The sequence below is a fragment of the Penaeus monodon genome, chromosome 2, assembly GCF_015228065.2.
Source record: "Penaeus monodon isolate SGIC_2016 chromosome 2, NSTDA_Pmon_1, whole genome shotgun sequence".
Lineage (NCBI taxonomy): Eukaryota > Metazoa > Arthropoda > Malacostraca > Decapoda > Penaeidae > Penaeus > Penaeus monodon.
Genome location: NC_051387.1, coordinates 46,237,666 through 46,255,165, shown reverse-complemented (window position 1 = coordinate 46,255,165; position 17,500 = coordinate 46,237,666). Strand labels below are relative to the sequence as shown.

At 37.5% G+C, this 17,500-nt stretch overlaps 3 protein-coding genes across 4 annotated transcripts in view; 2 read left to right on the top strand and 1 right to left on the bottom strand.

Moving 5' to 3' along the window:
* LOC119579015 overlaps positions 1-7,044 on the top strand; it is a 9,662-nt gene extending 2,618 nt beyond the window's left edge. Inside the window, exons 3-4 of the mRNA XM_037926715.1 lie at positions 5,325-5,452; positions 5,612-7,044. Of these exons, the coding sequence (XP_037782643.1) occupies positions 5,325-5,452; positions 5,612-5,857 (374 nt within the window). The 3' untranslated portion in view covers positions 5,858-7,044. The remainder of the gene's footprint in view (positions 1-5,324; positions 5,453-5,611) is intronic.
* Positions 6,066-7,044, top strand: LOC119583086 (general transcription factor 3C polypeptide 6-like). The gene has a single exon (XM_037931597.1). The coding sequence runs from the start codon at positions 6,114-6,116 to the stop codon at positions 6,609-6,611; it is 498 nt and encodes a 165-aa protein (XP_037787525.1). The 5' UTR covers positions 6,066-6,113; the 3' UTR covers positions 6,612-7,044.
* Positions 7,045-11,309: 4,265 nt separating this feature from the next.
* Positions 11,310-17,500, bottom strand: part of LOC119583069 (mdm2-binding protein-like) — a 12,382-nt gene continuing 6,191 nt past the window's right edge. Inside the window, exons 10-17 of one of the 2 annotated variants that reach the window (XM_037931582.1) lie at positions 16,322-16,484; positions 14,758-14,853; positions 14,443-14,577; positions 13,343-13,442; positions 12,811-12,960; positions 12,506-12,697; positions 12,185-12,365; positions 11,310-11,837 (exon numbers count right to left, since the gene is read on the bottom strand). In XM_037931582.1, the coding sequence (XP_037787510.1) occupies positions 11,619-11,837; positions 12,185-12,365; positions 12,506-12,697; positions 12,811-12,960; positions 13,343-13,442; positions 14,443-14,577; positions 14,758-14,853; positions 16,322-16,484 (1,236 nt within the window). In that variant the 3' untranslated portion in view covers positions 11,310-11,618. The remainder of the gene's footprint in view (positions 11,838-12,184; positions 12,366-12,505; positions 12,698-12,810; positions 12,961-13,342; positions 13,443-14,442; positions 14,578-14,757; positions 14,854-16,321; positions 16,485-17,500) is intronic. The other variant, XM_037931588.1, reaches the window with a different exon arrangement.

The window sequence follows — 17,500 nt, the reverse complement described above, 5'->3', positions numbered from 1 at the left end:
CCCATTTCCCCAACCCCATCCGATCACCGTATTTCCCAATCAGGGGCTCTGTGTTTACCTTTTGCCTATGCAGATTTCTTCATGTATTGGTGTTTATAGTTTTATCTTTGAGTATTATAATGCTAAAACAGTTTCCTGTAAATGTAAACCAAAGTATTATTTGTTGCACAGTGTTCTTATAATGAACAGTTTTGGGAATACCATAGATGAAAAGTATCTTGTTTTTGAACCCCTTGCTCGTTGTTGATGTGGGGGGCTTAGGAGGTGGAGGCTGAGGCCACAACTAATTTTGCTTGGTGTTTTCTTCTCTTTCCCGTTTCTTTTTCTGCATCCCTTCTTCTGTCCACTTGTCCTAATTTTGAACTTATTTTACCCTTTTTGCCACTATACTTTGCCATAATGCTATATGACCTTTGATGTCAGACACATTTGTTTGTTTTGACCATTGATCATTCTGGAAATCCACAAACATCGGCCTTGTGAACCAGAAAACTATGTTACCCTGGGGGCTTTACCCCCAAGCCCCACCCTACGGCTAAATATTAAATATGCTACTAATGACCTTAGATGTTTATGCAGCAGAAAATTTTCAATAAATAGATAAATAAGTCTGTCTATTACTGCAGTGGTGAACACATGGGGGGGTGGGAGGTCACCCCCCAATTTTCAATAAAAGCGAAACTTTAAAGAGTTTATTCCACACTTCCCTCAAACATATATGCATTATTTTTTGCTCTGAAAAAATCCTGTGTGCTGGGGCGAAATAACAGCACTAATCTTTCGTATTTTTGTTGTTTTGATATCTTCTCATTGCGTTGCGGTTTTCTTGTTCTGATTTTTGATTAATTTTTAAGGTTGTCACAAGTACCCTTTTGAGGATCAGGCAAGCAGACTTTATGTATCATCATAATACAACACAACACAATACAGTACATTACATATTGAAGAGCATTGCCCGTGTTTTCCGATAAACAGAAGGGCATGGTCGTGAATAATTTTCCCAAAATAATGCAAAGTGTCTGCCACTGCATTACAGACAAATTTTTATGTTGTACTACATGGCTGTAGGGAACTGAAACTATACCAAAACTACACACTGATACATGAAATAATCTGTGTAGGCAAAGGATAATGTTAGAAATCAAGAAAATAGGTTGTGGCAAATGGTGCATACAGGGTGATTGGTGAAGGTCCAGAGGGCAGAGCCTCCAGTAGGAAATTACAGCAAATATGTTGGAGTCTGGAGGCAAAGCCCCTGGCATTGGAAGTTACTTTTTCCTACTTCAATGTGTGTGGATCCTAGGAGTGACTGGGGTAATAGGGGCTTAGTCTGAGAAGGGTGCAATCACTTTGTAAAGTTGCCAGTACTCTCACTAATATGAAAAGGGACAAAAGGTATGCTTTGTCAAAACTAATTTTGATAATCCTTGAATCAAGGACAGCATCAGCCAAAGACCAAGACCAGTGATTGCTGCAACTTCTGTGCCTTCAGCACTCTAGCAAAGGCCACCAAAATTCCACCTCCTTCAAGTATGGTGGAAGTTTGGTGGCTTTTGCTGGAGTGCTGAAGATATGGTGGCTGTGGTTAGCACTAAATCACAGTAATAGCATATTTGTTAAGTTATTGTGGGCCTACCTTCAATTGCTGCATAAGACTGCACTAAGAAAAGGAAAATTTAAGAATTTTGTCTGAAAGATAGATAAAAAGCCACACTCAATATATAGGAACTAATCTACACATGGAAAGACCAACAAGGGAAAATACAGCAGTTGGCTTGGGGTTAGGAAGGCCTTTACCTCTATATTTCCTGTAAATGTTTAGAAGCCCCATTTATCCTGTAGCTAATTACATTGTTTGCTCCAAACTCCAATTGAAACTTGACATGATCTGTCAAGCGTACATGTAAATTGAACATGATAGTAAGGTAGTATCAAGTGATTGCTATAGCTTTCCTACATAATGTTTCATCAGAGAGATCTACTAATCAAATATGGTCAAAAGTATTCATGAAAAAAAGGTTTGCCTTTGCCTAAGTGCCAACAGGTGTGGATTTTCAGGTCTGGTGGTGCAAGGTTTTCTTTGATACTCTTCATTAGCACAGGTCTGTGGACAGGGATGCTGTGGTCTCTGTTTGTTTTGCTCCTGTAAAGACCAACAAACCTTTACCATGTATATTATGCTTAAATGATTCCCTAGTTGGCATTAAATAGGCCAGGGAGATTGACAAGCTCTTTTCTTGTCAGAACATATTTATGGTGGTGGGTTGTAGACCACTGACACTGCATCACCTTTTGAATAGATCTGCTGCTTTGCATTACTTGTACCTTGTTCAGGCAGCTGTGTATCCCAGTGATGTTGCTTTGTATTATTTATGACTTTTTACACTCTTTTTTTTCTTCTTTTCTTTCTTCCTTCTTTCTTCTTCTTCCTCCTCCTCTTTTTTAGGATTGTGTTAGGCTTATGGCTAGATTATGTTTAGGCTAGCTAAAATTAAGATGAGTTAGGTTGGATTACCCTAGGCTAGACCATATAACTAGACCAGACTAGTCTAGTCAGGGTAGGTTGAGCTGAGCTAGTAAGTAACTCAAGAAAAAAAAGAAAGAAAGAAAGAAAGAAAGAAAGAAAGAAAGAAAAGAAAAGAAAAGAAAAAAAGAAAAAAGAAAAAAAAGAAAAAAAAGAAAAAAAAAAAAAAAAAAAAAAAAAAAAATATATATATATATATATATATATATATATATATATATATATATATATATATATATATATATATATATATATAATTGCTCACCAAGATTTCCTCAGTTACTGGCATCAGAAGTAGGGCATCAGCTGGTATCCATGGTACTTCCAATTTTTTGGAATATGCAAATATACAGTACTATGATGTTCAATCTTAATACTATATTTTTCTAATTTTAAGGATATAAGGATTGTATTCATTTGGCCTTGGTATATATTCATACAAAGACCATATTTTCTTGTTATTTATTCCTTTTTTGACTTCACCATAAAACCAGACATGATTGTAATGAAAATTTGAAGATTAGGATTAATGATATTTATTGTTAAAACTGACCATTTGACTCCATATGATGATCCCTATTTTCCCAAGTTCATATTGTGGATTGGAAACAATGACAACTTGTATTTTCCAATCCTTGAGTCTGAGAAGTGTTGAATACATTATATACTACAGGAATTACCTTATTTGTTAGTTTCAGTGCAATAAACTGAAGAATATAGTGATTCCCACAACTTAATTCATATTTCAATTTTGTCTGGGTACCACTTGACATGATAATGACTTGTGATGTAGTGTAGGTAAAGGAGATGCGCAATGAGATATCCTTATATTGTCTCTCCTCCTTGGGCTAAACTGAGTCTCTCTCTCTCTCTCTCTCTCTTTATCTCTCTCTCTCTCTCTCTCTCTCTCTCTCTCTCTCTCTCTCTCTCTCTCTCTCTCTCTCTCTCTCTCTCTCTCTCTCTCTCTCTCTTTTGCAGGCACTGGTTTCTCTGTGGTTTTTCCTTCTCATGCATATAATTTTTCACTTCCTCCTGAATTTTAGTGTCCTTATGATAGAACTATATCTCATCCTCTTCACTTTACATTGCATGGCTTCCATCCTGCCCTTGTCCCTCATCATCGTTACAGACTCGCACAACTAAATATCGCTCATACAATCTATACTCAATCAAATTTCTTGTCCATAAGATACAAGACCAGTTGTTTTATCTGTCTACATGACAGAAATTAGTCAAGTTTTGCTGGATACCCAGCTATGTTGGGATCTCTGGCAGTCAACAAGCAGAACCCTTGGCAAGCTTCATCACCTTGTCTGCCAACCCCATTTTTCACACATTCCAGTCACTGACTACTACCCCCACTTTAAGACTTTCCTGGTTAACAACTGACTATATTTCTGGTCAGGTCTGATTGTTAAATGCTTTTAAATCTTCCATCTCTTGGTCACCCCCATTCCACCAGAAGAGATGCTGAGGAACTGCTCTTCCCTGCTTACTAATGGTGTCCTGTCATACTCTAACCTACCTCTATATTCCTCATGCAGTGTTCCTCTTTCAGTCCCACATATCCTACTATCCTGCTCTACTTTACTGCTGCCCATACCCTGCTTTTCCTCTCTTCCCAGACCCCCCCAACCTGTTGGACATCCTCACAGAACCCTCCACTGCTTCATTTGACAATTTGCTCTCCTTCCTCAGATGCATAAATGTTTGCCATTTGATCTAATCACCCTTTGTCCTTAACCCTTCCCCCTGCTACTAGTACCTATCCTACCCCATTAACTCCCCCTCTTTTTTCTCTTTTTGCTACCTTCTATCTTATGCTGTATCACCACTAAGATATTACACATTTTGTTCTAAAAATGAACTTATACCCCTTTTGGTACAATACTTTACCATGGTTTTCTATGATCTTTGAGGTCTAGCGCATTCTTTTGTTTGTTTGTAATTTAAAAAAAAATTATGATGATTATCATATCTACAGACAAATAATAATAACAGCAGTGATATTGATAACATAAGTGATAAAAAACTTGTACCATGAAAACTCAAGGAAAGGTGAAATTAACCCTTTCCCAACGGGTAGTATTCATAGTGGCCCGGGCCCCGCTGCGGGGGGCTTATATTGTCGCCCTAGCATGCGCGACCACTCATGCCAAATACCAGCATCCCATGCCGTTTCTTCGTAATACTACAAAGATGTGTTGTATTTTCAGTTTTCATTATTTTCTAAAGTCTCTACTTGCCAAACTTCCTGATAAATCGAGACTGAAGTGTATTTTTATTGTTATATAGACTCCATAGTTGATCATTATTCAGTCTATAGTCTGAGTAAAATAAGCAGTGTGTGGCATCATGGAGTTGAAATCGTTGGTTTGTTGCTTTTTTTTTTTTTTTGCATAATAAAAATGAGAAAGTGTTAAAAATGACTTAATCACACTTTCACTTTCACACTTTAATCCACCATGGCATGTACATACATGCCCCTGGCAGATAGTCCCGCCATGCCATGGCATGTGCGTACATGCCACCCGTCAGGAATGGGTTAAGTGAGGTCATGAGGTCTACAAATTGACTCGATTGGCGGCTAAGCACTTGTGGAGCCAATTAATTGTACAGACATTTTACAAAACAAATGCAATGAACACAACATTTTCCCATCCATACAAGGCTAACATCAGCATGTGTGTATAGAGAAAGAGACAGGCAGACACAGACAGTAGGAGAGAATTAAAAATAATGTTTATTTCCAATAGGAAAGAATTTATTTCTTGAGTAATGTTTGCCTTTCTTTATCCAGGGACATCAGTGTATACAATGTCAAGAGAAGAACTTGGGGAAGACCTGGAGACGATAAAGCGCCAGCAAGCAGAAACGCGTCTCAGACTTAGCTTAGCAAATAGACACATAACTACATTATATTCTCAGGTAAGTTTAGGAATTTTATTCCCGTGTTTGATTATTTTTACTTTTATTTTACAAATTTATACAAATTATAGTGTATTGTTATTATCTGATATAATCATGCAAGATGGTACTATTGTTAGTAAGGTGACAGTTGTCTTAATTAACTTCTTATTTTCATAGGTGCAAGATTTGGAGGTGCAATTCAAAACCGCTATTAAGCATAAAAAACACTCTGCAAGGTATAATCTACGACAGAAGCTCGCCGTGATTATGGGCCTGAAGATTGTATATCTTAATTATTGTGCTGCCAAATCACAGGAACTAGACAGGATTAACCAGACTCTTGAGCGCTTCAGTGGCCGTCAGGAGGAGGCTATGGACACAGACACAAATGAGGAGCCTAGTCTTTCCATGCTCGAGATGTAAAGTGCTAGCACCTTGAAAATTTATTTTTGTGTATTCTCGTCTATTTCCGATGTTTTCAGATGTGATTAGGAGAAAGTGTTATATCATTATTTGAATGAATATTTTGTTGTAAAGTCAGGGTTTTCTTCACCAAGGAATTACATCTGTTTTGTTGTAGCATATTACAATATATATATTTATTTATTCTTTGGTGTGTACTCTTTTTGTTTTTTCTTTCTTTCTTTGTTTTTCTTATGTAGAGAAATGAGTAGCAAAAATGGTTGAGTCAGATAGTGAGTATGAGGAAGAAGAGACTCTGGTCTTAGTAGAACTTCATGGAGTCATTGATTCTGAGATATTTGCACAAGATTCCTTTGACAAATTCAAGATTCTCGCAATTGAATCAGAAAGTCCCATCCTGCAAGTCGAGAACTTTGTCTTCACTGGGGAGTACGACCACACAATGGGGACAGCTGTCTTCTTTGAGGAGGAGGAAAAGAAAGTGAAAAAGTGTGATCCAGTGTTCTGCAAGAAACCCACCCGGATGCTTAAGTATGTCTGCAAAACCAACAAGAAACTGAATATGAAACGGGTCTTTGTCTCTGAGAAATCAGAGGGGAATGCGGTGAAGTTGAAAATGGAGCGAACAGAGGAGGGAGAGAGTGAGGGAGCAATGGATTTCTCAGCAGAAGAGGCATCGGGAGGGCTGGAGCCTGAGAACGAGCAGCTAGATGAAGACGGGGAATACTCAGGTGGACTTCTATCAAAGGAATAATGTATATTCTCTATTAACATGTTTCTATATCAAACCTTGGTAATGAAGGGAAATATTTTGAAGAAATATTTCTCTGTGATTGTAATTTGTTTCATGTCATGTACCAGAGTTTGAGATGTGCTTTATTTATTGTATCTTATTTTTAGTTTTGATTTAGTAACTAGTAATAATGTTTTATTACTAAGAGAAATGTACTCATAATGCAGAAATTCCTGTTGTGTCTTTGCTCTAATGTTGTTGACACATAGAGTACACTCTGTTTACTTTAAATACTCTTTACTTCCATCATTTTCATCTTGTCTTTCAGTTTACTTTCACCCAGAGTAACATAATTTCCAATGTATGATATCAGGCTGAATTAATGACTATTCATTAAATGTAGTTATACATTATGTTGTCTGTAAGATCTAAAAGTCATAAAAATTAGCACTTACTACTATTTATTTTAACCTTTTAGAAAATAATGGATCCTGGAATCATGAACTGTATTACAGACTCAGTTGACTCAGAGGCACCATGTTCATTTCACTGACTTTCTTATATTTCTTATATGACATGGCAACTGTAAACTCAAAGCAGAAAGGTCCTTTAACTGCAGGGTCTCCAAGGTGGTATCCCAAAGGGTATTGACCCTTTGGGATAGATGTGACTGTCCAAGGGGTCGATAAATGTCTGGGGGTCAATAAACAGATTGTTTGTAGTTTTGGGGTCAAAAGCTGACTTTGATGAAAATTCATGAAATAGAACTTGCAGATATGCAATTCTGATTGATATATAACCAGTTTTTATTGTGTATATATATATATATATATATATATATATATATATATATATAATGAGAGAGAGAGAGGCCGCGGTAGCTGAGTGGTTAGAGCATCGGACTCAAGACTGTCACAACAAAAATCTGAGTTCGAGGGTTCGAGTCACCGGCCGGCGCGTTGTTCCCTTGGGCAAGGAACTTCACCTCGATTGCCTACCTAGCCACTGGATGGGCAAGACAGCCCAAGTCGGTGCCAGTCCCGGGCCCGGGTGAGTGGAGAAGGGTTGGCGTCAGGAAGGGCAACCGGCCATAAAAGATATCTGCTAGAACCAAATCATCATGGCGACTCCATATAAAAATGGGATAAAGCTAAGAAAAAGAATATATATATATATATATATATATATATATATATATATATATATATATATATATATATATATATATATATATATATACGTATATATAATTTGTGTGTGTGTGTGTGTGTGAGAGAGAGAGAGAGAAACATAATGATAATATAGTTACAACAATTAACATTATTTTGAAGCACAAGACAGTGGACCATTATGATAATACTTGTCTCTGCACAAGCATTATTTAATCAATTGATTAATTTTTTTTCTTTTCTTTTTAATTATTAGTGAATTGTAGTTTTGTAACATCGTAAAGTATTTTTGCTGTCTTAACTTTATTTTGATATGCAGTTCCCATCTCTAATGTATATTAAAACTGCATATCTACTTATTAATAACTTTTATTTACTTTTTCTTTTTATCTGGTGGTCAGTAAGAATGGTCTAAAAAGTTTGGGGACCCTTGTTCTGGCATAATTCTCATAGTGCATTAGAGTGGACAGCAGCATGATACTTAGATACAGTCACGTTCAAGGATGCTTTCTGAACAGAAAGTTGGTCCAAAAAAGCCTTCAAGCTATAAATGTGGAGGAAGGGTTTTCATCCTGTTTATTTTTTGTGTCGTCTGAAATACTGTCATTGTAAACTTTAGAAAACATCATGGTTTTCCATCCAATGCAGCTATTAACTTAAAATAAATTTTCATTAATTGATGTTGAACAAAAAACTGTTACTAAAACTCTTCAGTATTACATGAAACATCTCAAAATGTTAATGTAGATATTTTGCAGTGGGCATGAAGATGGCTTCTCAATATGTAACAACAGGTGAGGAAGGCTATAAATTTTGAGATAACTAATTTTACTTTTTAACTAGTTTGTTCAACAGCCTGGTAAATACTTTCTCTTTTTCTGAAGACATTTTAGAGACTGGAAATTCAGTGGTGGTGCACAGAACTTGCACTTGGATGACCCGCATTCATCCACACACACACGCACATGCACACGCGCACACACACACACACACACACACACACACACACACACACACACAAAAAAAAAAACTGTTGCCAGGGATGGGTCACTGGCTTTAGTCTCCCTACTTCAGACACATCCAGGAATGACTCGATCCCATGTAGTCATCTGATTACCATAGTGCTTATATTGCCTCTTTGATGTCACTCATTAGTGGTCTTTTACCTTTGAAAACATATTGGCTTATTTCTTATTAGCTTTAATTATGCAGTAAACTTACTCATACATATAGTTGAGTGATATTCTCAATGACAAACCCATGACCATATGGAATGACTAAAAAAGTAAGTGCTGAACTGGTTTGAAAATTAACAAAACAATGAACCTATGTCATAGGAAATAGTATTTACATAAATGCCATATCCCCTGTGAGTTCAGTTTATCAATTGCCAGAACAAACAAATACCTCCACAAGTGCTTAGTCACCAAGGAGTTAATTACAAATCACATTTTAAACCTGTTTCCCCTTTTCCTTAACATTAGGAAATATACTTTATTTAATATTGCCATTTATATTGTTCTTGTTGCTGTCTTGGGGGGGCTTAGGAGACAAAGACTGGGGCCCAATGTAGGGGATCACCCCTCCCTTGGACCTCACCCCTCACCTCAACAAATTTTGCATCATCTTTCCGTCTCCCCCTTTCCTTTTCCTCTTCATCATCCCCTTCTTCTGTCCACTTTCTATGGAGTGAGAGCTGTGCTGAAAGGATGAGAGGCTGGCTTTGTGTCAAGAATGGCCTCCAGGAGCCATGGGCACGATATTCCCTTGGTTAATTGCCAAGCCCTTACCCCTCATAGGGACCCTGAGGGGTAGACCTTTTCCTCTTCCCATTTATTTCAGGCTCACCATGGCCAGTAATGAAGATATTCTACCCTTATTAGGGGCATTAAGGCTTGCCCCCTCATCAGCTAGCCTATCTAAATATTTCACTGGTTTTCCAATCCCAGCCTCTCCTTTGACCACAGCTCCAACCACTGATACCAATACCCCCTCCTCGATGTTTGGTGTCAACTCTATCCATCCCGAATCATCTACCTTCCTCTCTCCCAACATCTTCTACTGTGCAGTCTTCATCATTGTCTACCCCCCACTCCCCCTTTATCACTACTATCATCCTTATTTTCCTCCTCCCAACAATACTACCTCCCTCCATACCACCCAATCTTCCTCCCGCCCTCTTCCTTCTACTGTTTCTACCTCTGCAAACCTTTTGAATATCCAGCCAAGTGGGATCAGTCTTTGTGATTCCCCCTGTAGCCCAGTACTCTTCCAACAATATCTCCAAACACAAGTAGGCAAAGTTTCCTTATTACTTGTACCAGAACTGTTTCCATCTCTTCAACTGACTCCTGTCTATGACAAGGACTGGTCATACTGTGAAAATGACTTGCTTGCATGTCTCATTGACTATGATGCAGTGGCAGTACAGTGCTACACTATTTCTCCCAGAGGCCAATGTAAATCCTACACTAATATTGCCAAGATTAGCTTCCATAGACATGACCTCCCTCTTAAAGTGTATTTTGGTGGTGTGTCTTGCCATGTCCGACTGTATCGACCTCTTCCTCGTCAATATCAGAAATGTTGGCATTTTGGCTACGCAGCCAAACACTGTCGCTCCACAGCAGACTGGCCTAACCTGGTCATGACCATTCAAATTGCTCTGCTCAGTCATGCACATGTGCCAGTTGTGATGGCTCCCATAGTGTATTCTATAGGAGATGCCCTGCCTACAAGCTCAAATCCAAGGTAGCAGTTCTCAGATTCAAACTAAGCCTTACTCTACATGAGACCAGACAAGAAGTATACCAATGAGGTTTTTCTCTTTCTACTTATTCCACTTTGCTCCACTCCCTCCCATCTTCTCAGGAAGTCTCAGCATCTCCCCCAGTATCTCTGCCCTCTACCCTGAACCAACCTACCCCTATTACCTCTCTCCCCCCAGTCAAATTCATTTTCCAGTCTAAATCCAGATACTCTAGTGTCTACCACTTCCCTGGTGCCTAACCCTCCCTCTCCTTCTTCTCACTCGACTTGTCACACTAAACAATCTGAACGTTCCACTCCATCTTCTCTTAGAAGGAAATACACTTTCCCAAAAACTCATAGAAAGGGGAAATTGGGTGAGGTAATGTAGGTTTACTAATTGATTCCTTGGTGGCTTTCTACTTGTGGACTTCCAATTATGTGTAAATACTTTTCACAAAATACTATAATGAACAATACATGTTCTTAGCAGCACTGGATTAAAGAACAAAAAGAAACCAACACTAAGCTTGAATAAGGCTCTATACTGTCATTGTCGCTGAAAATTTTATGTATAAATGCAGGTGATTCATGGTTTGCAACAATTTTCAGAAATTTTACCAGCTCTATTGGATACTTGGAGAACAAGACGTTTTGAAATACTAGTGAATTTTCTCACAGCTGAAGAGAATCTAGTTTTAGTACAATCATCTGCATTTTATAAATCCATTTATACTGTGTCAACAGATGCTTCTAAATGTAAATATAGAATTTTGGATAGGATAGCAATTTTAAAAATAGGTAGGAGTAGTTGATTTTATTGGAAAATTAAATTTACATTTGTACACATGAAGTAATAACAAAAATGCTTGTAAAAGTATGCAAAGGAGTGGAAAATTTATATATCCTGAGTACTGTACAAAATATATTTTTTATTTTAGGTGTACATAGATAGAAGTAATTGTGCTTTGATCATGCCAAATTCCTCTGATGACCTATACAAACACATTACAATTGATGAAATTGAAAGAAAAAGAAAATAAACATCACAAACACTGGTAAATAGTAAAGTATTTATCACAATGTATATACTTTAATTTTTTTTTTTTAATTATCTTTTCTTGGTCTTAAATCTCTCAAACTCAATGACCTGCTTGACATGAGACTTGGCAATTTTCTCCATATTGCGACTTGTTGACCCCTGGCCGATGACATCAAGGGCAAAGGGTCGGCAGACTGTGAAGAGCTTCTTAAAGCACACCTTAAACAGGGGATCTTTCATTTTTATTCCCTCTTGATCCAGAGCCTCCACCACTGCCATGCGTAGTTTCTGGTGGGTGGGAAAGATGGGTTACCATTTTGTGGGCTGAGCTTATTTTTAATTTTGTCAACTTCTTACTGCAGTACTTATTTCTTATTACTATTTCTGTTATTTATTTATGTTTTCTGAAGGAATCATCTGTAGTTGACATATTGACCCTACTAATAAATTTTGGGCATACATGTGAATCACAGCAGTTGCCTGTATTAATGCAAACCAATATTTTGAATAAATAGATAGAAGAGAAGGAAATGGGAGAGGAAGCATAACTGGGCAAAGGAAAAACAACAACAGGAAGACAAAACAGAAAAGATGGGACATCAGCTATCACAAATGCATGAAAAGATGATGCTTACCTGTTTATGCAAATCACTGAGATCAGCTGGTTTGGGATACCTCTTGTTCTGTGGATTGGCACTCCTGAGAGGTCCTCGAGCAACTGAAGGTTGCAGTAGGTCTGAGGGCTTCATAAGATTACCCAGACCTGCAGATTTCCTACTTCCATCACCTTCTTTGTAAGCTGACTTGCGAGGAGACCTATAAAAGAACATTTTCTTTCAGAGATAAATTCAATACTTTGTTTTGCTGGAGTTTATGCCTCTATCAAGTTTAAATAATAAGTCATTACATATGTTATATTACTTATTGTTAGTAGAGCCTGATCTGTACAAACCTACCTCTTTGACATATTTTCTGACTGCTTTGGGTGCTTGCGAGGAGACCGTCTCAACCCTTGTCCCGGCTGCCTTGAGCTGTGGTCACTCTTTTGACTTACATTGTCTGCATCATTTAGTCTTGCACTGTATCTCTTTCCAGTTCTACCTTGGTCCTCCTTGGATGATTTTGTGGCTTTCTGGTCTTTATCTTTACTAATGAAAGGAAGGGAAAAGAAATGTTAAAAATACAATAGATATAAAAATAAAAAAGGAAAGGCAGAGAGAGCAGTAAAGGTAGGAGGTTGAGGGATGGCTTATATATTTACCTGGCAAGCTTGTGGGATGAGACAGTGACATAGGCAACTTCTTTGTCTTGGAAGACTGTACAAGTAGATGCAGTCTCTTGTCTGATATATCGAGCCCTAACCTGGTTGCAATGCTCGGCGAACTTTTCATGTCGTTCGTCTACATTGTAACTGTGAATTTTGAGAAGCAAATGAAGGCAGATGCAAATAATGATGAATGTGGAAAAAAGCAATAAGAAGAAGGGGAAAAAAAAAAAAAAAAAAAAAAAAAAAATTGTCTTGGGTCAGTTAAAAGAGAAAGCAGGTTACAAAAATCCTATATGAAACTGCTATACATCATAGTCTCTAAAAAATAGTAACCAAACATCTGACAACATTAAGAAGGTATACAAAATCTATGCAACAAGTGAAAAATACATGCCACTCAGTTCACTTATTCCATTTTTTCCTCCACCTTTCACATTCTGAAACTTTGCGTGTTCATTTATCTTTTCCCAGGTTATTTACTAAGTAAGGATGTTAATAACCCAACGTAGGTCCCTCTGAAACTTACTAAATGCCATGGTGACGTGCGTAGAGAGCCTCTGGCCAAAGCAAACCCTTCACTTCATGCAGCGACAACTTGCTTTTAAAAGGGTATGGGCCACTTGATACTGTGAAAACAATCAAGAAAAACAATAATTAAATGGATTTTGTTCACACAGACACAGACACAGACACACACACAGACACAGACACACACACACACACACACACACACACACACAAATCGTAACAACCCAAACCACAAATAGTGCACAGAGTCTGCTACAAACAATAACACAATCATTGCACACTCACACAACACAGACCCCAACAAAAAATGTCAAAGCACCCCTTACTACTTAATCCACTGATCAATGCTTGAAAAACAATTTGCATGGTTGAATGTTTAAGATAAAAATGTATTTTTCTATTTTCAACAGACAAAATTTTCCTGTCAATGATGATGTGAATGCTGGAATAAAAGATGCTTAGGTTGAATGTGGATAAAATTTTTTTCTATGAATACAAATTTGCAGTGGGAGGGGGGGAGAGAAAAAGGGGGAAGAAGGGAGAGAGAGGAGAGAGAGAGAGAGGAGAGAGAGAGAGAGAGAGAGAGAGAGAGAGAGAGAGAGAGAGAGAGAGAGAGAGAGGAGAGAGAGAGAGAGAGAGAGAGAGAGACAGAGAGAGAAGACAGACAGACAGAAGAGAAGACAGGAGAGACAGAGAGACAGGAGAGGACGAGAGAGAGGAAGAGAGAACAGAGAGGAAAGAGAGAAAAAAGAGGAAAGAGGAAATACAGAAAGCTATAAAAGATCAGATTAAACAGAACAGACAAGTAATACCACAAGCTACGTTATCATATTGAGCACCCACTGTTTACTGAACCAGTTACTCCAAAAATGGTTTCCTTTTTTCTTTTTGTGTATTGCAATGGGCAAGTGCTTTCAACTTTAAATTTTCTGTTTTGTACTTGTGTATTTATTTATTTATTTACTTTAAAAATATAAAGGCTCAACTATTTTCTATTTCTGAGTCAAAACAGTAAAGTCAGCACAAATACAATAAAAAAAATATCATGAATAAATATAACATGCCATTCTGCCAAGACAACTAAAAAACTAGGCCTACCATGTTTGGTCATTCTTTGACGAACTCTCTCTGAAGGCTGCCCACTTTTGGTGAAGAGCTTTGTCAGCTGTGCAGCTTCAAGTGTAAGTATGGCATCTGGTGGAGGTGGTGGGGCCAGCCCTCCTAACAAATCACCTGAAAACAGAAACACATTTAAAAATAACAAAGAAAGGGTTTTACTTCCAGCAGATTAACTAAACAAATACATCGACAAAAAGACAGACAGACAGACAGACAGACAGACAGACAGACAGACACACAAAAGACAGACAAACACACACACACGCACGCACGCACGCACACAAAAATACCTACCAGCTTGATGCTTGGCTTGTAGACTTCTCTCTGCCTCTATTTCTGCTTCAGCTAAAGCTACGTACTCTGGCCACTGTGTGGTGCTGATGCTGGTCTCTGCAAGAATAGAGAGGGAAGTTTGACGTCACTTCATTGCAAAAAATCAGTTAACAATGTTAATAATTCACTTCCTAAATTCATGAAGCCACAAACTCAATTATGGAATTTAACCCATTGGATCTGGGTGATGTGAGTCATGCCATAAAAAATATAGATGAGGGCCAGGACACAGGACTATGCCATCATGGCAATATTTGCTTTGGTGGCTGGGGTGAAGGGAATATGCTGTCATGAAAAAAGCCAGAGACATTCTCATTGGTGTGCTCATTCTCGTACAAACACTTGGGGACGATTAGACTCTGTGGGTATTTAGGAAGGGTTCTTGTATTATTATCATAGGTATACAAGGGTGGAATGTACCATCTGTGAACTGTTCCCGAAAGAGCACCAGCTGCAGGGAGAACACTATTTCCATGCTCAGGATCCTGTTCCTGCCTACTGTGACTGATAGCATAGGGTGTGTTACAGAAAACTGAATATAAAAATATTAAAAAAAAAATTACATAAATAACAAAACATTGTTACTGATATTGTAGTATTGTAGACTACCTAGAGAGATGATATGGAGTCTACTGGATACAGAATATCAAATATAGACCTAGAAAAAAAAAAAAAAAAAAAAAAAAAAAAAAAAAAAAAAAAAAAAAAAAAAAAAAAAATGTTTATGCAATTAAAGACATAATAACATTGCAAAGAGCAGACAAGGAGTGTTGACATTGTACATAAGTGTTCATGTCGGCCAGGGCTACAAGCCACACACCTAGTAGAGCTGCCTCTTAACCCTTTCCTGATGGGTAGTATTCATAGGGGTCCGGGCCTCGCTGCCAGGGGCTTATATCATCACCCTAGCATGCGCAACCACTCATGCCAAATACCAGCATCCCATGCCATTTCTTCGTAATACTACGAAGATATGTTGTATTTTCAGTTTTCATTATTTTCTAAAGTCTCTACTTGCCATACTTCCTGATAAATCGAGACTGAGGGGTATTTTTGTTGTTATATAGACTCCATAGTTGATCATTATTCAGTCTATAGTCTGAATAAAATAAGCAGTGTGCGGCATCATGGAGTTAAAATCGTCGGTTTGTTGCATTTTTTTTTTTTTTGCATAGTAAAAATGAAAAAGTGTTAAAAACGACTTAATCACACTTTCAGTGGCAGAAAAATAATATTTTGCCGTGATTGTAACAAAAAATAACTCATGGCATGTCCATACATACACCATGGCATGTACATACATGCCCCCGGAAGATAGTCCCGCCATGCCATGGTATGTGTGTACATGCCACCCGTCGGCAATGGGTTAAGGAAGCCTAATGGCCAGATCGTGGGCTATATGCAGGTAGCAAGGCACCCAGATCCAACTGGTTAATGTCTGCTCAGTGTCATAGACAAAAATATTGAAAAATGAGTAAATTAGCTATCAACACCAAAAATACAAAAGAATTTCTTTTTCATGTACCTGGCAAGACTGGTAATGTATTCTCTGGCAGTTCAGCAGGATGAGCTGGCATCAGCAATAAACATCTTAGTAACTCTTCACTGGCTGCTGCTTCCAGTTCTCGTCTTGTTTCTTCATCCAATTCATGTACAGGTCGACCAGCTCGAGCTAAGCGGCCACTAATCTGAAATGTCAAAAAATAAACAAATATATATATGAAAAAAATAAATTAGTAAATAACAAAAACAGTTATAATAGAATAAAAAATAAGAAAAACAAAAAAATTCCTAAATGCTGGGCATCACTTGTCATGGTGTAGATTATTCTTGGTCACTCTGCAAGCTGTCATAAACTAATAGCTTCACTCAATAAGCTGAAGCTTCTCAACCAAGATACATACCTATGCCAACTGAATGCCACAAAATGCAATTATCATTACAAACATTACAACGATCATCATACTGTTATTAATATAAGATAAAAGAGAGTACTAGTAACGGACTCCTTTGTGACTAAGCACGAGTGGAGCCATATCTGCATAAGGACAGTTAATAAACTAAACCTTAATGGGCATGGTATGTACATACATGCCATCCCCAGCAGCAATGAGTTAGTAAACTACATATGTTATACACTTCTTTTTCTCTTTCCCTCCCCATGTCATTTATGCATCAAATATTATTCTGACTTGCTAGGTTTTTCATCTGAAAAACAAAAGAATTCCATTCCTTCTTCATTCATCTGCTCTCCCCTATTCATTCACAATGCACTCCTGTGACATCCATAATTATATTTCATGTAATTCACAGATATAATTCAGTGCAATGTGGCCCTTGGATGAATCATGATACTTCGTTTTATTTAGCAATGTGACCCAGTGATGGATCAGAATCAGAAAATCTGAACTTTTTTTTTTTCATTAATCTTTCCAATTCTATGCTGCTGATATATAGGTTTAATCATGCTTAAATATTTAGTCAATAAAGATATGCTTATATAACTCCTTATTTGAAAATAATAAGCAAATTAAATAATAAGAACAATATCTTAAAAAATCAATCACAAAAAGTATACACATATACATAACTTCTTTTTAAAAAAAATCCTTTTACATGCATTTAATTCAGAATAATAAAAAAAGTATCTTCAGTTCTATTTCCTCACAAGGTCTATCCTGCTATAACTGAATGCATTCTTGTG